The sequence below is a fragment of the Rhinoderma darwinii genome, chromosome 3 (genome assembly GCF_050947455.1).
Source record: "Rhinoderma darwinii isolate aRhiDar2 chromosome 3, aRhiDar2.hap1, whole genome shotgun sequence".
In the NCBI taxonomy this organism is placed as follows: domain Eukaryota; kingdom Metazoa; phylum Chordata; class Amphibia; order Anura; family Rhinodermatidae; genus Rhinoderma; species Rhinoderma darwinii.
Genome location: NC_134689.1, coordinates 378,265,505 through 378,289,565, shown reverse-complemented (window position 1 = coordinate 378,289,565; position 24,061 = coordinate 378,265,505). Strand labels below are relative to the sequence as shown.

Genomic DNA, 24,061 nt, shown 5'->3' with positions numbered 1-24,061 from the left:
GCACCACAAGACCTCTTCAAACCGGACATGGTGCCTAATAACAAAGAGGCCTCAAAATCCACTAGGTGCTCCTTTGCTTCGGAGGCCGGTGCTTCAGTCCATTACCGCCCGAGGGCCACATTTGGGATATTTCTCAAAACTGCAGAATCTGGGCAATAAGTATTGAGTTGCGTTTCTCTGATAAATCCTTTTGTGTTATAAAAAAAATGGTATAAAGAGGATTTTATGACAAAAAAAAAATGTATATCTCTACATTGCTCTAAATTTCTGTGAAACACCTAAAGGGTTCATAAACTTTCTAAATGCTGTTGTGAATACTTTGAGGGGTCTAGTTTCTAAAATGTGGTATTTGATAGGGGTTTCTAATATATGGGCCCCTCAAAGCAACTTCAGAACTGAACTGTAACCTAAAAAAATAAATAAATGAGGCAATACTTTGCTTCTTACATTATACTGATAATGAGCCGTGCCCACCCCGAGATGACCCCAGTTTTGACCGTTTGTATAAACAGAGACCCCTATTAGACCGTTCCAGTGCCCGGTTTTCCCAAGCATTCACCCCGAGAAGTGTATTTCATCTATTGATGAGTCCCTGGTACATTTTAAAGGGAGGGTTCAATTCCGTGAGTACCTGCCGGGTAAGAGGGCAAGGTATGGCGTGAAGATGTATAAGCTGTGAGAGTGCATCAGGGTATACCTACAGGTTTAGGATATATGAAGGAAAGGCCACCCCCAAACCAGACTGCATCCTGGACTACAATAGGTACATGGGGAGGGGTGGACTTGTAAGATCAAGCCCTGAAGCCCTACAGCGCCATGCGGTGTGGTATAAGAAGCTGGCCGGGCACATCATACAGATGGCTTTGTACAATGCGTACGTGCTACGTCGATGTGCAGGCCAGACGGGAACTTTCCTGGAATTTCAAGAGGTGATTATCAAGAACCTAATCTTTAGGGACCAAGAAGGGGGGGCACCCAGTACTTCTGGAAGCGGGGCCACACGCATCGTACCAAGGCGGCAACACTTTCCAGGAGAAGTTCCCCAAACTGGCAAGAAGGGAAAAAGTCAAAAGAGGTGCAAAGTCTGCTATAAGGGATGACACAATATATCAATGTGACACGTGTCCCGAATAACCAGAGCTCTGTATGAAAGTCAGTTTTAAAATTGATCATACATCCCTTGGATTATAATTTACCCCAATTTTACTTACCCTGATGCACTCCGCACAGCTTATCCCCCCTCGTCTTTCCCCTCTGAGCCCTGCTGTGTGCCCAGGCAGCTGATAACAGCCACATGTAGGGTATTGCCATACCCGGGAGAACCCACATTACAGTTTATGGGGTGTATGTGTCCGGTCAAAATGCTCACTACACCTCTAGATGAACGCCTTAAGGGTGTAGTTATTAAAACGGGGTCACTTCTTGCGGGTTTCAACTGTACTGGTACCTCAGGTGCTTCTGCATACATGACTTCGCACTAGAAAATCCCCAGTAGACCAAATGGTGGTCCTTTCCTTCTGAGCCCTCCCATTGGCCCAAACGGCAGTTTATCGCCACAAATGGGGTATTGCGGCACTCAGAACAAATTGCGCAACAGAATGGGGTATTTTGTTTCTTGTGAAAATAAGAAATTTTCAGCCAAAACTACAACTTTTGTTTTCATTCCCAGCCCAATTCAAATAAGTTCTTTGAAAAAACTATGGTGTCAAAATGGTCACAACACCCATAAATGAATTCCTTGAGGGGTGTAGTTTCCAAAATGGGGTCATTTGTGGTTGGTTTCTATTGCTTTGATACCTCTGGGGCTCTGCAAATGCGACATGGCACCCGAAAACCAATCCAGCAAAATCTGGACTCCAAAGAACACACAGCGCTGCTTTCCTTCTGAGCCCTCCCATGGGCCCAAACGGCAGTTTATTGCCACAAATGCGGTATTGCTGCACTCAGGAGAAATTGGGCAACAAAATTGAGTATTTTGTTCCCTGTGAAAATAAGAAATTTTGATAAAAAATTACATCTTATTGGAAAAAATGTAATTTTTTAAGGTCACAGCCCAATTGAAATAGGTGCTGTGAAAAAACTGTGTAGTCAAAATGCTAACAACAACCATACATGAATTCCTTGAGGGGTGTAGTTTCCAAAATGGGGTCACTTTTGTTGGGTTTCCATTGGTTTGATAACTCTGAGGCTCTGCAAATGCGACATGGCACCCGAAAACCAATCCAGCAATATCTGGACTCCAACAAACATATAGCGCTCCTTTCCTTCTGAGCCCTCCCATGGGCCCAAACGGCAGTTTATCACCACAAATGGGGTATTGCCACACTAAGGACAAATTGGGGAACAAAATGGGGTATTTTGTTCCCTGTGAAAATAAGAAATTTTGATCACAAATGACATTTTATTGGAAAAAATGAAATTTTTTTCATTTCACAGCCCAATTCAAATACGTGCTGTGAAAAAACTGTGCGGTCAAAATGGTAACAACAACCATAAATGAATTCCTTAAGGGGTGTAGTTTCCAAAATGGGGTCACTTTTGGGGGATTCCTACTGTTTTGGCACCTCAACACCTCTTCAAACCTGGCATGCTGCCTAAAATATATTCTAATAAAAAAGAGGACTCAAAATGTACTAGGTGCTTCTTTGCTTCTGGGGCTTGTGTTTTAGTCCACGAGAACACTAGAGCCACATGTGGGACATTTCTAAAAACTGCAGAATCTGGACAATACATATTTTGTAGTGTTTCTCTGGTAAAACCTTCTGTGTTACAGAAAAAAAATGAATAAAATTGAAATTCAGCAAGAAAAATGAAATTTGCAAATTTCACCTCCACTTTGCTTTAATTCCTGTGAAATGCCTGAAGGGTTAAAAAACTTTCTAAATGCTGTTTTGAATACTTTGAGGGGTCTAGTTTTTAAAATGGGGTGTTTTATCAGCGTTTCTAATACATAGGCCCCTCAAAGCCACTTCAGAACTCAAGAGGTACCTTATAAAAAGGCTTTTGAAATTTTCTTAAAAATATGAGAAATTGCTATTTATGTTCTAAGCCTTGTAACGTCCAAGAAAAATAAAAGAATGTTCAAAAAACGATGCCAATCTAAAGTAGACATATGGGAAATGTGAACTAGTAACTATTTTGGGTGGTATAACCGTCTGTTTTACAAGCAGATGCATTTCAATCAGGGGCGTAGCTAGAGGCTCATGGGCCCCGATGCAAAAATTCTTACTGGGCCCCCCCCCCCCCGCAAACTTCTCATGGCCTAAGTGACCCAACAATGCAGCACTAGCAGCCGGGGCGTCACTAAGGCTGGGTTCACACACACTATTTATGGACGTAATTCGGGCGTTTTAGCATTGAATTACGTCCGAAAATGCGGCTCAAAAGCGTCGGCAAACATCTGCCCATTCATTTGAATGGGTCTAACGATGTTCTGTGCCGACGGTCATTTTTTTTTACGCGCCGCTGTCAAAAGGCGGCGCGTAAAAAAGTGCCTGTCACTTCTTCAGACGTAAATGGAGCCGTTTTCCATGGACTCCATGGAAAACCAGCTTCAATTACTTCCGTAATGGACGCAGCAAAAGACGCCTGCACATGCCATTACGGCTGAAATTACGGTGCTGTTTTCTCCTGAAAACAGCACAGTAATTTCAGCCGTAACAGACGCTGCCGTGTGAACATACCCTCAGGGCTTAAAATGTCAGGAGAAATAGCCCCAATACATATGTGTCCGCCCCAAAAAAAAGTGTGTATATGAGACAGCATAGCATATCTATAGCACTACGACCCTATAAACTATGGATAGGATTAGATACAGTGGCTGAGCAGACAGTATCACACATGATAGGCTTAGATACAGTGGCTCAGAAGGCAGTATCACACATGATAGGATTAGATACACAGCTCAGCAGACAGTATCACACATGATGGGATTAGATACAGTGGCCCAGCAGACAGTATCACACATGATAGGATTAGATACAGTGGCTCAGCAGACAGTACCACACATGATAGGATTAGATACAGTGGCTCAGCAGACAGTACCACACATGATAGGATTAGATACAGTGGCTCAGCAGACAGTATCACACATGATAGGATTAGATACAGTGGCTCAGCAGACAGTACCACACATGATAGGATTAGATACAGTGGCTCAGCAGACAGTATCACACATGATAGGATTAGATACAGTGGCTCAGCAGACAGTATCACACATGATAGGATTAGATACAGTGGCTCAGAAGGCAGTATCACACATGATAGGATTAGATACACAGCTCAGCAGACAGTATCACACATGATAGGATTAGATACAGTGGCTCAGCAGACAGTACCACATGATAGGATTAGATACAGTGGCTCAGCAGACAGTATCACACATGATAGGATTAGATACAGTGGCTCAGCAGACAGTACCACACATGATAGGATTAGATACAGTGGCTCAGCAGACAGTACCACACATGATAGGATTAGATACAGTGGCTCAGAAGACAGTATCACACATGATAGGATTAGATACAGTGGCTCAGCAGACAGTATCACACATGATCGGATTAGATATAGGGCCCAGCAGACAGTATCATACATGATTGGATTAGATACACAGCTCAGCAGACTGTATCACACATGATAGGATTAGATACAGGGCCCAGCTCGCTGACATTGCGGATCCAGCGCTGGACCCAGGATAGGTAAGAATAATAATTTTGCTTCTTTATGTGTTACTGATTATTTTTGTGTGTTTGTGTTTTTTTTACAGGTTCGGTTGTTGGACTTCGGATACGAGGACTTCAATGACGGCGTTTTTTTTATTCTCAATAAAATGGTTAATGAGGGTTGTGTTTTTTTATTTCAATAAAATATTTTTTCTATGTGCTTGTATCTTTTTAAACTTTATTATCACCGCCTTAATAATGGCCGCTGGCTCATTAACAACCTCCATTACTAAGGCGGGGCTTAATGTTAGCCGGTGCAGAGGCAAACACTAACCCCAATTATTACCCCGGTACCCACCGCCACCAGGGGTACTGGGAAGAGCCGGGTACAAACCAGTACCCGACCATCTGTAGTGACGGGCAGGCACCGGGGTGGCCGCAGGCTGGTAGTATTAGGCTGGGGAAGGCCAAAAACAGTGGCCCTTCCCACCCTTGTAATGCTGCCTGCTGCTGCTGTGTTGTATCTGGCTGGTTATGAAAATTGGGGGGGACCCGACATCGTTCTTTCCAATTATTATTTTTTTTTTTAAATGACGTGGGGTCCCCCCCATTTTCATAACCAGCCAGATACAATAAAGCAGCAGCAGGCAGCATTACCAGGATGGGAAGGACCACTGTTTTTGGCCTTTCCCCTCCTGATAATACCAGCCTGCCACCACCCCTGTAGCCGACCATCACTACAGATGGTCAGGTACTGGATCGTACCCGGCTCTTCCCAGCACCCCTGGTGGCGGTGGGTACCGGGGTAATAAAGGGGGTTAGTGTTAGCCTCTGCATCCGCTAACACTAAGCCCCGTCTTAGCAATGGATGCTGTCAATGAGCCGGCGGCCATTACTAAGGCGGTAGTAATATAGTTTAAAAAAAAAAACACAAAGACAAAGAAAAAATATTTTATTGAAATAAAAAAAAAACCCACACAACCCTCATTAACCATTTTATTAATAAAAAAAAAGCTGTCATCGAAGTAGTCCTGGAATCCGCCGTAGTCCAACGACCGAACCTGTAAGAAAACACACAAAAAATGATTAGTAACACATGTGTTAGGGTATGTGCACACACACTAATTACATCCGTAATTGACGACGTATTTCGGCCGCAAGTCCCGGACCGAACACAGTACAGGGAGCCGGGCTCCTAGCATCATAGTTATGTACGATGCTAGGAGTCCCTGCCTCGCTGCCGGACAACTGTCCCGTACTGAAAACATGATTACACTACGGGACAGTTGTCCTGCAGCGAGCCAGGGACTCCTAGCATCGTACATAACTATGATCCTAGGAGCCCGGCTCCCTGCACTGTGTTCGGTCCGGTACTTGCGGCCGAAATACGTCCGTCAATTACGGACGTAATTAGTGTGTGTGCACATACCCTAAGGCTTAGATACAGGGCCCATGTGTGATACTGTCTGTGGGACCCTGTATCTAAGCCTACCACAAGGTAGGCTTAGATACAGGGTCCAGCAGACCGTAATCTTATACAGTATAAGATTACTGTGTGCTGGGGCCCTGTATCTAAACCTACAGTGTGGTAGGCTTAGATACAGGGCCCAGCAGACAGGATCACGTATGGGCCATGTATCTAAGCCTACCATGTGATTGGCTTAGATACAGGGCCCAGCAGACAGGATCACACAATCTGTGATCCTGTCTCATGGGCCCCCTAAGCCTGCTACATCGTAGGCTTAGGGGTTGTGCAGTCCCTAAACATTGATGGCCTATCCACAGGATAGGCCATCAATAGCTGATGTGTCGCCCGGGACCCGCAAATCAGCTGTTTTGAAGGGGCCGCAGCACTCGTACGAGAGCTGCTTCCCCTTCATTTCACTACTCGCTCACACTGTGAATCGCCGACACCGATTCACAGTGTGACCGGAATGAAGTGACAGGAATGAAGGGGAGCAGCTCTCGTACGAGTGCTGCGGCCCCTTCAAAACAGCTGATTGGCGGGTCCCGGAGTCAGACCCCGCCAGTCAGGGCTAAGCTTACCTTCCTCTTCGGCCGCGGCGGGAGTTCTGTAGTCTCGATGCTGTGCGCGGCGGCATAGCGCTGTGACGTCATGCGCTGCGCACAGCGCTTGACGTCAGGACCTCCGCTGCGATCCGGAACCAGGAAGGTAAGTAAAGTATGTTACTATAGTAACAGGGGCCCGCGGCCCGAGTTACTATAGTAACTTTTTATTGATGTGGTGCGGGGGGGCCGTGGGCCCCCCTGGCTTCGGGGCCCGGTCGCAATTGCGACCGCTGCGACCCCTATAGCTACGCCAGTGATTTCAATTCTGAAAAATGCAATTTTTTCAACATTTTCTCAAAATTTTGCAATTTTTCACCAATAAACACTGAATATATCGACCAAATTTTACCACGAACATGAAGCCCAATGTGTCACGAGAAAACAATCTCAGAATCGCTTGGGTAGGTTTAAGCATTCCGACGTTATTACCACATAAAGTGAAATATGTCAGATTTGAAAAATGGGCTCTGAGCCTTAAGGCCAAAACTAGGCTGCGTCCTTAAGAGGTTAAGATACTTATTGTGCCGTAGAGGAGAAAAAGTTGTACATTTCACCTTATACTTCTTCTTAAGCGTTACCCAAACCCTGTGCAACATTCTTCCACTTGAGAACTCACAAACCTGCAATGATCCAGAGTCAAGCAGTTCATAAATATCGGCATATCCCCCCTTTGGCCAACCAAATATACATTGAAAGTGATATTTCTCCAGACAACCAAATATTAGATTTGAGAATAGAGAAAATATAAAATAAAATGAGGTGTTTCCATTCTTCCCCATTCCCGAGGTAACTGTAAAGTCCAGCAGTTAATTCTGGGTCTTTAACCATCCCAAAAGAAAACCGATATCATGGAATTAAGTAACTCAAACCATGCGTTTGGGATCATTACAGGATAGTTAACCCCTTCCCGCTCCTAGACGTACTATTAGGTCATGGCAGCTGTATAGTTCGGGCTCCATGACCTAATAGTACGTCACGGGAGTAACGGCCATTTCGGCCGTCTTCCCGACACATACAGGAGCTGTGACAGCTGCTGTCTCGTACAGCAGCTGCCGCAGCTCCTACAGCGGAGACCGATCACTGTGCCCCCGCTGATTAACCCCTTAAAAGCCACGTTCAATAGCGATCGCGGCTTTTTAGGGGTTAAACCACCTCCGACAGCCCGCTACACGATAGCGGTAGGCGATGGTGACTATGGCAACCAGACACCTAACAATGGCGTCCGGCTATGCCATCGACGGAAGCCTAGTGGGTCCTGACAAAGTCAGGACCCACTATGCTTGCTGTCAGTGAGTAGCTGACAGCTCTAATACACTGCACTACGCATGTAGTGCAGTGTATTAGAATAGCGATCAGGGCCTCCTGCCCTCATGTCCCCTAGTGGGACAAAGTAATAAAGTAAAAAAAAAAAAAGTTAAAAAAGTTGTGTAAAAATAAGAAAATAAAAGATTTAAAAGTAATAAAAGTAAAAATCCCCCTTTTTCCCTTATCAGTCCTTTATTATTAATAAAAATAGATACATAAACAAATAAACTATACATAATTGGTATCGCCGCGTCCGTAACGGCCTGAACTACAAAATTATTTTGTTATTTATCCTGCGCCGTGAACGCCATATAAGAAAATAACAATAAACCATACCAGAATTACAATTTTTTTTGTCACTTCACCTCCCAAAAAATGAAATAAAAAGAGATCAAAAAGTCGCATGTACCGAAAAATGGTAATGATCGAAACTACAGTTCGTTACGCAAAAAATAAGTCCTCGCACGGCTTTATTGATTGAAAAATAAAAAAGTTCTGCCTCTTAGAATAAGGTAACACAAAAAGTAAATGATTGTTTACAATAATTATTTTATTGTGCAAACGCCATAAGACATAAAAAAAAATATAAACATCCGGTATCGCCGTAATCGTATCGCCCCGCAGAATAAAGTGAATATGTCATTTATAGCGCACGGTGAACGCTGTAAAAAAAATAGAATAAAAAAACAATAGTAGAATTGCTGTTTTTTAGTCACCACGCCACCTAAAAATAGAATAAAAACTGATCAAACAAGCCGCATGCACCCCAAGAAAACTACAATGAATTCCCCAAGGGGTCTAGTTTCCAAAATAGGGTCAATTTTGGGGGGTTTCCACTGTTTTGGCACCACAAGACCTCTTCAAACCGGACATGGTGCCTAATAAAAAGGAGGCCTCAAAATCCTCTAGGTGCTCCTTTGCTTCTGAGGCCGCTGCTTCAGTCCATTACCGCACTAGGGCCACATGTGGGATATTTCTCAAAACTCCAGAATCTGGGCAATAAGTTCTAAGTTGCGTTTCTCTGGTAAAACCTTCTGTTTTACAGGAAAAAATGGAGTAAAAAGGATTTTCTGACAAAAAAAAAAAGACATATGTCAATTTCACCTCTACCTTGCTCTAAATTCCTGTGAAACACCTAAAGGGTTAATAAACTTTCGAAATGCTGTTGTGAATACTTTGAGGGGTCTAGTTTCTAAAATGGGGTGTTTGATGGGGGTGTTTAATATATAGGCCCCCTAAAGCAACTTCAGAACTGAACTGAAACCTTAAAAAAAAAAAATTAGGCAATACTTCGCTTCTTACATTATACTGATAATGAGTCGTGCCCACCCCGAGATGACCCCAGTTTTGACCGTTTGTATAAACGGAGACCCCTATTAGACATTTTCAGTGCCCGGTTTTCCCAAGCATACACCCCTGAGAAGTGTATTTCTGTTGGTGAGTCCCTGGTACATTTTAAAGGGAAGCTTCAATTCCGCCAGTACCTGCCGAGTAAGAGGGCAAGGTATGGTGTGAAGATGTATAAGCTGTGCGAGAATGCATCAGGGTATACTTACAAATTTAGGATATATGAAGGGAAGGACACCAGTATTCAGCCCCCAGAATTCCCCCCTTACTGGGAGTTAATGCAAAAATTGTGTGGGATTTGGTGCACCCACTGCTAGACCAGGGTTACCTGGAGAAGTCCTTGTATTGACAATAATACATGCCTACACCAGTACCCATGTACCTGTACGAGGTACCAGTAACAGAGACCCCCAAACCAGACTGCATCCTGGACTAGAATAGGTACATGGGAAGGGTGGACTTGTCAGATCAAGCCCTGAAGCCCTACAGAACCATGCGGTTTGGTATAAGAAGCTGGCCGTGCACATCATTATCAAGAACCCAATCTTTAGGGACCAGGAAGGGGGGCACCCAGTACTTCTGGAAGCGAGGCCACACGCATCGTACCAGGGCAACACTACCCTGACGCACTCCGCGCAGCTTATCCCCCTCATCTTTCTCTTCTGAGCCCTGCTGTGTGCCCAGGCAGCTGATAACAGCCACATGTAGGGTATTGCCGTACCCAGGAGAACCCACATTACAGTTTATGGGGTGTATATCTCCGGTGGCGCATTCTGGGCACATTGGAAACTGAAATGGCATAGATATATAGAAAATTACAAATCTCACACTGCACCATCTGCAGCGCATTACTTTTTACACAATAGCTGCGGGGTCAAAATGCTAACTACACCTCTAGATTAATGTCTTAAGGGGTGTACTTTTTAAAATGGGGCTTCTGCATACATGACTTAGCACCAGAAAAGCTCCAGTAGGCCAAATGGTGGTCCTTTCCTTCTGAGCCCTCCCATGGGCCCAAACTGCAGTTTATCACCACAAATGGGGTACTGCCGCACTTAGGACAAATCGGGCAACAAAATGGGGTATTTTATTCCTTGTGAAAATAAGAAATTTTGATAAAAAATGATACCATATTGGAAAAAAATATTTTTTTTAAATTTCACAGCCCAATTCAAATACGTGCTGTGAAAAAACTGTGCGGTCAAAATGGTAACAACAACAACAACAACAACCATAAATCAATTCCTTGAGAGGTGTAGTTTCCAAAATGGGGTCACTTGTGGTTGGTTTCTATTGCTTTGATACCTCTGGGGCTCTGCAAATGCGACATGGCACCCGAAAACCAATCCAGCAAAATCTGGACTCCAACAAACACATAGCGCTCCTTTCCTTCTGAGCCCTTCCATGGGCCCAAACAGCAGTTTATCACCACAAATGGGGTATTGCCGCACTCAGGACAAATTAGGCAACAAAATGGGGTATTTTGTTCCCTGTGAAAGTAAGAAATTTTGCTCAAAAATTACATCTTATTGGAAAAAAATAAAAATTTTTAATTTCACAGGCCAATTCAAATACGTGCTGTGAAAAAATTGTGCAGTCAAAATGGTAACAACAACCATAAATCAATTCATTGAGGGGTGTTGTTTCCAAAATGGGGTCACTTCTGGTGGGTTTCCATTGCTTTTATACCTCTGGGGCTCTGCAAATGCGACATGGCACCCGAAAACCAATCCAGCAAAATCTTGACTCCAACAAACACATAGCGCTCCTTTCCTTCTGAGCCCTCCCATGAGCCCAAACGGCAGTTTATCACCACAAGTGGGGTATTGCTGCATTGAGGACAAATTGGGCAATAAAATGGGATATTTTATTTCTTGTGAAAATAAGAAATTTTATAAAAAATGACATCTTATTGGAAAAAATTTAATTTTCTAAATTTCACAGCCCAATTCAAATACGTGCTGTGAAAAAACTGTGGGGTCAAAATGGTAACAACATCCATACATGAATTCCTTGAGGGGTGTAGTTTCCAAAATGGGGTCACTTTTGGGGGATTCCTACTGTTTTGGCACCTCAACACCTCTTCAAACCTGGCATGCTGCCTAAATATATTCTAATAAAAAAGAGGCCCCAAAATGCACTAGGTGCTTCTTTGCTTCTGGGGCTTGTGTTTTAGTCCACGAGCACACTAGAGCCACATGTGGGACATTTCTAAAAACTGCAGAATCTGGACAATACATATTTAGTAGTGTTTCTCTGGTAAAACCTTCTGTGTTACAGAAAAAAAATGGAATAAAATTAAAATTCAGCAAGAAAAATGAAATTTACAAATTTCCCCTCCACGTTGCTTTAATACCTGTGAAATGCCTAAAGGGTTAAAAAAAACTTTCTAAATGCTGTTTTGAATACTTTGAGGGGTCTAGTTTTAAAATGGGGTGTTTTATGGGGATTTCTAATACATAGGCCCCTCAAAGCCACTTCGGAACTGGTACCTTGAAAAAAAGGCTTTTGAAATTTTCTTAAAAATATGAGAAATTGCTGTTTATGTTCTAAGTCTTGTAACAACCAAGAAAAATAAAAAAACAAATAAAAAAACGATGCCAATCTAAAGTAGACATATGGGAAATGTGAACTAGTAACTATTTTGGGGTTATAACCATCTGTTTTCCAAGCAGATGGATTTAAATTCAGAAAAATGCTATTTTTTCAAAATTTTCTCAAAATTTTGCATTTTTTCACAAATATACACTGAATATATCGAACAAATTTTACCACTAACATAAAGCCCAATGTGTCACGAGAAAACAATTTCAGAATCGCTTGGATAGGTTTAAGCATTCTGACGTTATTACCACATAAAGTGAAATATATCAGATTTCAAAAATGGGCTCTGAGCCTTAATGCCAAAACAAGGCTGCGTCCTTAGGCCTCATTCACACGACAGGGTCCGAGTGTCGGCCGGGAAAATCGGCCGTTTTTGGCCGATTTTCCCGGCCGGTTTGCATCCGTTTTGCATCCGTTCCGATTCTGTTCCGGGCCGAGTTGCCGTTTTTACCGGCCGATTTGGACCCGATTTGAATCGGTTTTTTTCCCTGTCCGTTTTAAAATCGGATGAATTTCATTTAAAATTTGTTGCCACACACAGCCCTTTGTAGATAATGCCACAGCCCCCCTGGTAGGTAATGCCACCCAGCCCCCTGTAGGTAATGCCACACAGCCCCCTGTAGGTGATGCCACACAGCCCCCTGTAGGTGATGCCACACAGCCCCCTGTAGGTGATGCCACACAGCCCCCTGTAGGCGATGCCACACATCCCCCTGCAGGCGATGCCACACAGCCCTCTGCAGGCGATGCCACACAGCCCCCTGCAGGCGATGCCACACAGCCCCCTGCAGGCGATGCCACCCAGCTCCCTGTAGGTAATGCTACCCAGCCCCCTGTAGGTAATGCCACCAAGTCCCCTGTAGGTAATGCCACCAAGCCCCCTGTAGGTAATGCCACCAAGCCCCCTGTAGGTGATGCCACCAAGCCCCCTGTAGGTGATGCCACCAAGCCCCCTGTAGGAGATGCCACACAGCCACCTGTAGGCGATGCCACACAGCCCCCTGTAGGTGATACCACACAGCCCCCTATAGGTGATGCCACACAGCCCCCTGTAGGCGATGCCACCCTGCCCCCTGTAGGCGATGCCACCCTGCCCCCTGTAGGTAATGCCACCCACCCTGCCCCCTGTAGGTGATGCCACCCTGCCCCCTGTAGGTGATGCCACCCTGCCCCCTGTAGGTGATGCCACCCAGCTCCCTGTAGGTGATGCCACCCACCCTGCCCCCTGTAGGTGATGCCACCCACCCTGCCCCCTGTAGGTGATGCCACACAGTCCCCTGTAGGTTGCACCCATCCCCCCCCCCCTTTCCAGGAGAAGTCACTGACTTCAATGTCCATATATGGACAGTGTAGTCACTGACTTCTCCTGAAGAGGAATTCCCTGCCACAGGTCGGGAATTCCGCTTTAGAAGTGAGTGACGTCACTGTGTCCATATATGGACAGTGTAGTCACTCACTTCTCCTGTAGCTGAATCCCCGGCCATAGAGTCGGGGATTTCGCTGCAGAAGTGAGTCACTTCGCTGTGTCCATATATGGACAGTGTAGTCACTCACTTCTCCTGTAGCGGCATCCCCGGCCATAGAGTCGGGGATTCCGCTGCAGAAGTGCGTGACTTCGCTGTGTCCATATATGGACAGTGTAGTCACTCACTTCTACTGTAGCGGCATCCCCGGCCATAGAGTCAGGGATTCCGCTGCAGAAGTGCGTGACTTCGCTGTGTCCATATATGGACAGTGTAGTCACTCACTTCTCCTGTAGCGGCATTCCCGGCCATAGAGTCGGGGATTCCGCTGCAGAAGTGCGTGACTTCGCTGTGTCCATATATGGACAGTGTAGTCACTCACTTCTCCTGTAGCGGCATCCCCGGCCATAGAGTCGGGGAATCCGCTGCAGAAGTGCGTGACTTCGCTGTGTCCATATATGGACAGTGTAGTCACTCACTTCTCCTGTAGCGGCATCCCCGGCCATAGAGTCGGGGATTCCGCTGCAGAAGTGCGTGACTTCGCTGTGTCCATATATGGACAGTGTAGTCACTCACTTCTCCTGTAGCGGCATCCCCGGCCATAGAGTCGGGGATTCCGCTGCAGAAGTGCGTGACTTCGCTGTGTCCATATATGGACAGTGCAGTCACGCACTTCTCCTGTAGCGGAATCCCCAATCCCCAGCCGGGGATTGGGGATTCCGACTCCTACAGCGAGCAATAAAAGATCCTCCTCCTCACATGCACTCTGCGCTGTGAGGAGGAGATAGAGCGCGAGCGACGGTAGACCCGGCCATCACTCGGGACACATTCCGGTGATGGCCGTGTATTACCCGGCCTCATAGACTTCTATGGGAGCCGGGCGGCCGGGCACCCGGCTGAAAATAGAGCATGTCCTATTTTTTGACGGGCGGTTTTCCCGGCCATCAAAAAATCGGTCGTGTGAATAGCCCCATTAGGGGTCTATTATTCCTAATGCAGCCGGGTGCCGGCCGATTTATGAACGGCCGGCACCCGGCCGGGAATCCCTGTCGTGTGAATTCCGCCTTAAGGGGTTAATAAGACAATAAAGGATTTTAGGCAAAATAATCATTTTAATTAATGCAGTCCGATTCTACAGGGAAAAACCATTCCTCAACCTAGTCCGTAGCCATAAAAGGGTAGGGGAGAGGTTAAGTTCCAAAAATTCTTCAACCCTACCAGAAATAACAATACCAAGATATTTAAAAGAATTAGAATGGGTAATACCCACTACCAACCTCATGGATTGTGTTATCTAGTGACAGCAGATAAGACTTGCGCCAATTTATTGTCAAATCAGAGAACCCACCAAATTTGTTTATTATCTCCATGATAACTGGGTAAGACGTAGATACATTATGCAGAAAAAGTATAATGTCATCCGCATACGAGGATATTTTATTCTTGCTACCACCCGGACCAAATCCAGTTATTCTATCATCACCTCTCACTGCAATAGCCAGAGCCTCGATAAACATAGCAAAAAGTAGCGGTGATAAAGGGCACCCCTGTCTCATACCCCGCTCAACACCAAAATTGTCCGTAGCGTGGTTATTCACCAGGACTTGGGCGTTTGGCTTGGAGTATTATAGTTTAATCCTTTCTATAAAAGTATCCCCAAAACCAAAGGCCTTCATCTCCAACCACAGGAATGACCAGTTTGTGCAGTCAAAAGCCTTTGTAGCGTCTAAGGCCACAAGGGCTTTTCCCTTCTTATCCATTAGGCCAATCTGGATGTCAGTAAAGGAATTATTTTGATTATTGATAGTCGAACCCTGTGGCATAGATCCCATTTGATCCGCTGCCACTATTTCTCTTAGAAATCTCTCAAGTCTTATAGCTAGAATATTCGCCAGAATTTTACAATCGGCATTTAGTAAAGAGATACGTAGGCCTATAAGACTCAACTAACGACGGATCCTTTTCCTGTTTCGAGATTAAACTTATAATAGCTTCATTCTGGGATTTAGCGAGAATACTCAGTTTCTGTGAATCATTAAAAACCTGTAGCATGAATGGAAGTAGGGATTCTTGGTATCTTAGATAGACCTCTTGCGGAATACCGTCAGTTCTGGGAACTTTATGGCTCGGCAGCAGCTTAATTGCCAGTTTAATTTCATCCAACGTTAGTGGGGCATCTAGTACATCCCTTGCTTCTCTAATAATTTTTGGTGGGGATAAATTATAATCGGCAAACCTCAATATATTCACCTCCCTTATTACTATAAAATTGTGAAAAGTCATTTTTGAAAACCTCTCTAATGGATTTTTGTTCCCGGACAAACCTATCCTTACGCTGCATGATAATATCAATACGGGATTTCCTGTTTTTATTATCAATAATTCTAGAGAGTAGACTATTAGGTTTACCCCCTTGGAAATATATTTTGTTTTCTACTGGAGAGGGTATGACGTTTTGTAAATTTTTACTTTATAGCCTACGGGTTTGTTTTTTTTAGCTAGTCTTGCTACGCACCGGTGTTTTGCTATACAGGTTGCAGAGGTAGCAGTTGCATCCAGGATCTGGTGCCTGAGGGGGCCCAGGGGTCCTTGTGCCACATAAGAAGACACCCATATTGTATATTGACTGCTTGAGTTATAAACTCTATTCAACTGGGTGACAACTAATACAGCCACCATTACAGATCCCACAGGGGTTGTTGTCCAGCTTTTTCAGAGTCCTGAATGGCAAATCTACTTAGATGTGCAGCGATACATCCCAAGATCTTCTATTACTTAATATATGTACGTCTAGTTGCTGTTCAGGAGCCTGGAGAAGCTGGGTGGTCTACCTGGATATAGTTGGAATGGTAAACATATTGGTTGTCACATTTCTTTCCCAGACTTCTGATAGGAAAATCTGTCTAGTAATGAAGTGATATATTCCCTGCTATTGTAGCAGTGAATAACTTGGCCAGTTGATGTCGAGCAGTCTCAGAAAGCTGTGTGACTACCCTGGTGGCAGCTGTGATGACAACGACATTCATGGTCACCCAGCTTTTCCATAAGTTGATAAATTTAAGAAATGTCTGAATAGAATTTGTAAGAACTTGACCTAGGAGAACGGTTCAGGATTTTTTTCCCCCGGAGAACGTTTGTCTCAATCAATGGGTAATAAAGGGTTAAACCACAGCCCCGACCTGTATGAATAGGAATGCTTTGCATCTTTTGTTGGACTCCAGCAGCTTCAGTCCTCGCATATAGGAAAAGAAGTGTCATGTAATAGGGCAAATAATTGTCCGCGCACAGCGGAGGGAGGAAATTATTTGACATGGAACAAGTGAAGGTCATTGTACATTCTCAGGGATTTTATTAGATCATTGGCCTTAGGGCGGATTCAGACGAACGTGATTTTCGTCCGTGCAGCCCACGTGGTATTCACGCGGGTCGCACGGACTTAAACAAGTCTATGGGGCAGTGCAGACAGTCCGTGAGTTTTGCGCAGCGTGAGTCCGCTGCGTAAAATGCACGACATGTTCTATATTTAGGCGTTTTTCGCGCATCACGCACCCATTGAAGTCAACGGGTGCGTGAAAATCACGCATGCCCCAGAAGAAGGACTTCCGTTGGACAAGCGTTATTCGCGCTACAGCAGTAAAAGAATGAATGTAAACAGAAAAGCACCACGTGCTGTTCTGTTTACAAACATCCAAACGGAGTGTCATAATGATGGCGGCTGCGCGAAAAGCACGCAGCCGCGCATCCATATGAACAGGACACAGGACGTTTTGTGCGCGCGCTAAACGCTCACGTTCGTCTGAATCCGCCCTTAAAGCTATGTTCACACTCTGTGTTTTCATACGTTTTTCAAACGCCTCGAAAAATGCCTGAAAAAAACGGAAGCTGAACGCATCCAAACATCTGCCTAATGATTTCAATGGGAAAAATAGCGTTTCGTTGAGACGGGACTTTTAGGCTATGTTCACACAGAGTATTTTGCAGGCAGAATTTCTGCCTCAAAATTCAGTTTGGAAGTTTGAGGCAGATTTTCCTCTCCCTACACGCCGATTTTTGCTGCGTTTTTCGCCCGCAGCCATTGGGCGCTGCGGGCATAAAACGCCGCAAAATACTCTTTCTCTGCCTCCCATTGAAGTCAATGGGAGGTCAGAGGCAGAAACGCCCGAAGATAGGGCATGTCGCTTCTTTCTCCCGCGAGCCGGTTTTACCGCTCGCGGGAGAAAACCGCCCCCGCCTCCCATTGAAATCAACGGGAGGCATTTTCGGGCCATTTTTGACGAGCTTTTTGGCGCGGTTTCCGCATAAAAAAAAACTTGTCAAAAAACTCAGTGTGAGTCCCTTAAAAAGAAGTGCGTGTCACCTTTTGAGACGTTTTTGGAGCTGTTTCTCATTGTGTCAATAGAAAACAGCTCCCAAAACGGCTAAAAAAACCGCATCAAAAAACGTTTGATGCTTTATAAACGGCTGAAAATCAGGGGCCGTTACAGCCGTTTTTACTTTAGCGTGTGAACATACCCTAATAGTTCCGATTGAAATCAGTCATGTGGTATGACCTGAATATCTTATTATTTAAGAATTTATGCAGCACTAAGAATTAATCTGTCATAAAAGATCCCCTCAAATGACCCCCACTTCATTATAAGTAGGGTTTAAGGGGGGGGGGGGTCCAGTGTTGCCTATTGTAATAATTGTAACTGTCCTGAGAATATCTTCAGATTCTGTTCATTAATAATATTTTAGCAGTGCTGGTTGATACACAGAGGCCCCTGAATATGTTCAGGATGTTGCTAAGTAACAGGAGATGCGGGCAGTGGGTGACAACCAGAATCTCCACGCTCTTGTAGATATCCAGCAGTGTCACTCACATTTAGTAGAAGGCCATTCGATTCATACAGGCAATATTTCCTCTGCCAGGAGGAGAAAGGTCAAAGTCATGACCCAGCAATGGATTGGCAACATTTTCTGAATCTTTCTAATATACTTTGTGTTTCAATTTCTCTGCATTTTCAAGATTTCTTCTTGCTGTCATTGAATGGAAACATTCAGTGTTTGGATCAAGAGGATGATAACCTGTTCTATTCATGTGCAACTGACTTCGGTGCATGGCTTCTTACAACAGAGATATCTGAGGGTATAGTCACACTGGGCACATGCTTGCCTACTTTTTAGCAGTGGCATCAGCGAGATTCTAAGAGGTGTTGTGATCATACCCCAAAATGAAGAAGGTTCATCACCCCCAAAATAAAGATGCAGGGCTAGGACGTTGAATTGAATCTTTGCCCCGAAATAAGAAAGGCGCCCTTCTACAACTCTATGAGGCAGTATGTTGCTGCAGAGAGCTCCACCAATCATGTACCACTTCAAAACCACATTTATTAAGACGTGGATTCGTTTCTGTTCAGCCGTGGTAATGGTAAAGCTCTTTGTTGCACCGTATCGGCCCATGTGAATATAGAGTGCCCTAATACACAGTTACGAGCCCTGCATCTGTGTCAGTTAAACATGATAAGAACAGGCATTCAGCCGCTGGATGTAAACCAGAATGTTCGCCTACAGTGTTTGCTGGGTTTCCGTGACTTGAAATTTTGACAAAATTCTCATGCTACTGAAATCAGACATGAATATTGTGTGCGGGTGTGACAGAGTGATTCAGCACCTTCAATTAGGGATTTGCCCAGGGTCCGGGCTAATCGACCCTACGGGTATTTTCTGATGTGTCAATATCAAAAGATTATCTAGTGCTGCGTTTCCTCTTTAACTCAGTTGCTAATTAAAGGGAATGTCCAGTTAGAAAACCCATTTTCATATACCCTATTAGGGAGATTTGAAGTAATAGCCCCCTCTATAGCCCCCCTGTCTATTGTAATAGTAATAGTCCCCCTGACCTTTGTTCCGGATCCTAAACTTTTGTTGACCAGAGTGGAGAGCAGTTACAAAGAGCGTCTCTCTCCCTGGAGGACCTGCCCTGTCCTGTATTACCCAAACAACTCACTTGACTTGAATGCACATTGTGTAATGCTTAATTTTCCCTTTGGTGGCGCTGCAGGGAAATTGAACACTTACTGCCAGGTTTCTCAACAGATTACATCTGTTTGCTGGGGTCCCAGCAGGGGGACACGTTGTGATCAAAAACAAGCCATGAGTAAGGATGCTGCAGTCGTCCTAAACGCGTAGGCACCGCCTATATCTACAACCACCTTTTGTACCTGGAATATATCTTTTTTATTTTAATACATTTATGGAATAAAATTTGGAACGGAGCTTCCTTTTTAACCACTATACTTGTCATCACGCTGGATCCACCACTTGCATTTCTTTACGTTGTGATCTGCTTATTGTCACGGGAGCCTTAAAACAAGTAGAGTTTGTCCAAAACAGAGAAAACCTCTCAAGGAGTATTCCGGCCTGCAGCATTTTTTACCTATCCAGTGGATAGGGGATAAATGCTAGATTGGTGGGGGTCCGAACGCTGCGCTCGGATGCTTCCTGGAATCCAATAGACTTGGAGATACACCGCACATGCCCTGCCTCCGCTCCATTCAAACTCCTCCTAGCCATCTTGGGTTGGCAGGAACGGGGGACTGAAGTCCAGCGGTCAGACTCCCACCGATCTAGCATTAAACACCTATCCAGTGGATAGGTGAAAATGCTGTAGGTTGGAATACCCCTTTAAAGTGTAACTAAACTTTCAACAAACTTGTGACGTCATAGTGACATGTCAGAAGTTTTGATCAGTGGGGGTCCGAGCACTGAGACCCCCACCAATCGCTAAAATGAAGCGGCAGAAGCGCTCAGGTGAGTGCTGAGCCGCTTCGTTTCTGATCGGCTTTTTTTGGAAAGCCGATGTAATAGCGTACAGGTCATACATAGACTTTCTATTGAGTCTGTACACTGTTACATCGGCTTTCTGAGAGAAGCCGATCAGAAACCAAGCGCCTCAGGGGTCAAACGAGCGCTTCTGGCGCTTCGTTTTAGCGATTGGTGGGGGTCTCAGTGCTTGGACCCCCACCGATTAAAACTTCTGACATGTCACTATGACATGTCAAAAGTTTGTTGAAAGTTTAGTTACCCTTTAAGTCTGTGGATAAAACGTCCAGAAAACCGCCATGACGTTATCTCATATATTATTAAAATCCAAAAAGGAAACTGATAAAACTAATGCAACTTCCCTTATACCAGATGTAACGATTTCAAAGGCTGGAGTCCTGGAGTCCTGTGATGGTGCCATGACTGGAGAAACCCCCTAGGGGCACCTGACTTATCAGAGACGGGATTGTATATTTTGTTAGTTTACTGTGGTAGTTCCTCACTGCAGATTATAATGTATCATTGTACGACCTCAAAGGCAGCTACAGTTACACAGATCCCAAAATAACGCTTATATATAACGTATGACTGAAAGTAGCCACTTCAGCTCATTGTGTCAAATTCCTGCCATACTCCTTTACCCTCCGAGAAGTGACTCCATCTTCATATTGTAAATAAAACATGGAAAAGCAAGTGAAAAATACTCATGCGGAGAGTGGCGTTCACATAACCAATATTTACATCCCCTCCAACAATGATAATGCCATGGAAGGTCCAACCTGTAATTCTTATGTTTATAAGCATTTCAAAACAACGCGGATACAAAAGCAGCAGAGCTGAGTTAGTCATTGGTGCAGTGATAATCCAATGTTTTATCACGTTATCCATAGAATTACCGGTAACCCTATCCTTAGCACCATATGGACCACACTATCAGTTCAATGATAAATATTCTGTGCGTGATCATTGAAGATTATCCACCGATCACACTTTTATGAGAAGTTGATGTTTTTGGGTGGAATACTTCCTTAAAACATTACTGTCCAATATATTCAAGTGACTCCCACCACGGTGTCAACTACACCGAACTTGTACTCCAACTTCTTCCCGCAAGCTATAAGTATAGTTCTATTGATATACTTGGTGTACCATGAGATTAACCCTAATTGTCTCGGTGCTGGGGTTATGGGGTTGCTGCAGTAACCAATGTCAATAAGCTCCCCGTAAAGGACTACAAATATATATATTCTGAAATATAACAAAAGTATTGTAATATGACTGTGTAGAGATACTTCATATCCTGATTATACGCACTTGTACAGAAGTCCATGACTCTGCATATAGCTGTGTGCCGCCGGTGAAGTTCATGATGTAGAAGAATATAGGAGAATATAGGCTGTTACTTACCCACTGCAGGGCTTGGGTTGCTGCGGCGTCTCAGGCTGAGCCTTCTTTCTTTGGGACAGTGCTCCCCCCATAGTGATGTCAAGGGGTCTTCCCAGCTTGTAATTCCCTGTAGCTTTCCAGTAGGATCTATGAGCTGCAGTGAGGATGTCGCTGCATTGCAGGGAGGGTGAGCAGACGCTGCTGCCAGCTACAGTACTCCACCAATGACAGGGCACCCTGCCCTAACCTGAGAGCTTAACCCCTGGTGTACTTACTTAGCCACCCTCAGGTGCATTGTCATTGTGTCCATGCATGGGACACCTTTAAGGTCCTTCCTACTATTTCCTCCTGTAACACTTATTCCAAGTTTGAGCAATATAACTCCTCAAAAACTCAGAAGATCAGTAGTGATCAGGCTGATAGATTTTTCCTAAAATGATACAAACTATGAGGGTAGGAGACGGATTTGTGTTGCTTATGTATATATCTCACAGAGGATTGTATAAACTGGAAACTCTCATCAGATGCCCATGGGACATCAGTCTCTAGATGTAAACAAAGATGTCACATTCACTGAAAGCAAGCAGAGATCTTAAAAATGGTGAGGTGTTAAAATTTTAATTATATTAGGAAGTTTCAGAACCGTTTGATTATACAATAATTGAGCATTATTTACATAAAACTAGAGAATCGCTTTTAAACATATAAATCCCTTTTTTTTTTTTTTTTAGCTATTAGTCATGTACCATGACGCATCATTTACCAACCTGCATTTGCTGGGCAAAGGTTAGTTGGCACATTGCTATGTTTACCTGTTAACTGGCATTTTTGTATTCTTTTTTATTAATAACCTTGTGGATGGCTTTGAGAGTAAAGTGTCAGTTTTTGCTGATAATACAAAACTTTGTAGGATATTAAAAACTCAGCCTGATTGTAAAACATTACAGAAAGACCTAGATAAGCTGGCAGCATGGGCAAGAAGGTGGCAGATTAAATTTAATGTTGATAAAGTAATGCATCTAGGCTGCAGTAATAGTATTACTGAATATACATTAAATGGAATAAAACTGGGGATAACAGAACAAGAGACCTTGGTATTCTGGTAACAAATAAGCTAAGCAGCAGCAGCACTCAATGTCAAGCAGCAGCTGCAAAAGCAAATAGGATTTTATGGTGTATAAAAATATAAAAACTCATGATAACAATGTAATATTACCCCTTTATAAATCCATTGTAAGTTCGCATCTCGAATATAAGATTCCGTTTTTGGCTCAACATTATAAAAATGATATAGGTGAGCTGGAGAGCTGGAGAGGGTTAAAAGATGGGCGACTAGATTATTAAATGGGGTGGGAAGCCTCTCTTACAATAAAAGGCCAGAAAAATGGGTTTGTTCAGTTTGGAAAAAAGACTCCTTAGGCCTCATGCACACGAACGTAAAAACCCCCGTAATTTATGGGCACGGGTCTGTAAATACTGGTGGAATACGGGTTGAATACGCGTGACAAAGGACCCGTATTTAGGCCAGTATTTACGGGAGGAAAAAAATAAGTTTGTGTGCATGAGGCCTTAGAGGTGATCTTATTAATATTTATAAGTATATGTGTGGTCAATACAGAGAAGTAGCACATGATCTGTTCGATCCAAGGACTCTACAAAGGACCGGGGGACACCCATTGCGTGTGGAAGAAAGACGTTTCAGACATAAATATAGAAAAGGGTTCTTTACAGTTAGAGTGGTAGGCTATGGAATGCCCTTCCCCAAAAGGTAGTGATGGCAGATACTATGTCAGCATTTAAAAAAAGGGGCTAGATGTCTATCTCATGGCTAGTGGAATTGAGGGATATCATTAATAAATGTGTGTTTTTTCAGGCCCATTTTCCATTTTGTTACTTTAGGTTATTATTTATTGCTATATTCTTTATCTGTGCAAATGAGTTACATTTTTTATCAGGCAGTTATAATGTAAATGTATTATACTACTGGCTACATACATAGCAGTGCTGAATTTGTCATTCACCTGCTTCTTTTGTGCATCATGAAAACAAGGGGTTACAAGCTCAACTCTGCTACATCTGTAATTTTTTTTGTAAATCTTAGCCCCACCCTTCTTAATAACATGATTAACTAGAGATCCTAGTGCTCTGTTATTTTTGTTATGTTTAGTAAATAATGGAGAAGTCTTAATGGAGAAGTCTTCTAAACTAGTAGTGGGCACTTGCAGCGCCCAATCTAAAGCCCCCAATGTGCCAGTGCTGATTGGCTAAGAGCAACAATCAGACAGGGCTTACCATGTCCTGCATACTCATTTTTTTCAGCTAGATGGGGGTACAGTATACAGCCTACCAAATACCTCTATGTGGGACTGTATAGTGGGCACTCTTAGCACCCACTAACTAAACTTTTCTTGAGCAATTTAT

At 43.9% G+C, this 24,061-nt stretch overlaps 1 protein-coding gene across 1 annotated transcript in view; it reads right to left on the bottom strand.

The window, feature by feature from the left end:
• The window catches only part of TACC1 (transforming acidic coiled-coil containing protein 1), a 114,727-nt gene extending 92,945 nt beyond the window's left edge, over positions 1 to 21,782 (bottom strand). Inside the window, exon 1 of the mRNA XM_075858813.1 lies at positions 21,662 to 21,782. Within this exon, the coding sequence (XP_075714928.1) occupies positions 21,662 to 21,732 (71 nt within the window). The 5' untranslated portion in view covers positions 21,733 to 21,782. The remainder of the gene's footprint in view (positions 1 to 21,661) is intronic.
• Positions 21,783 to 24,061: the final 2,279 nt, after the last annotated feature.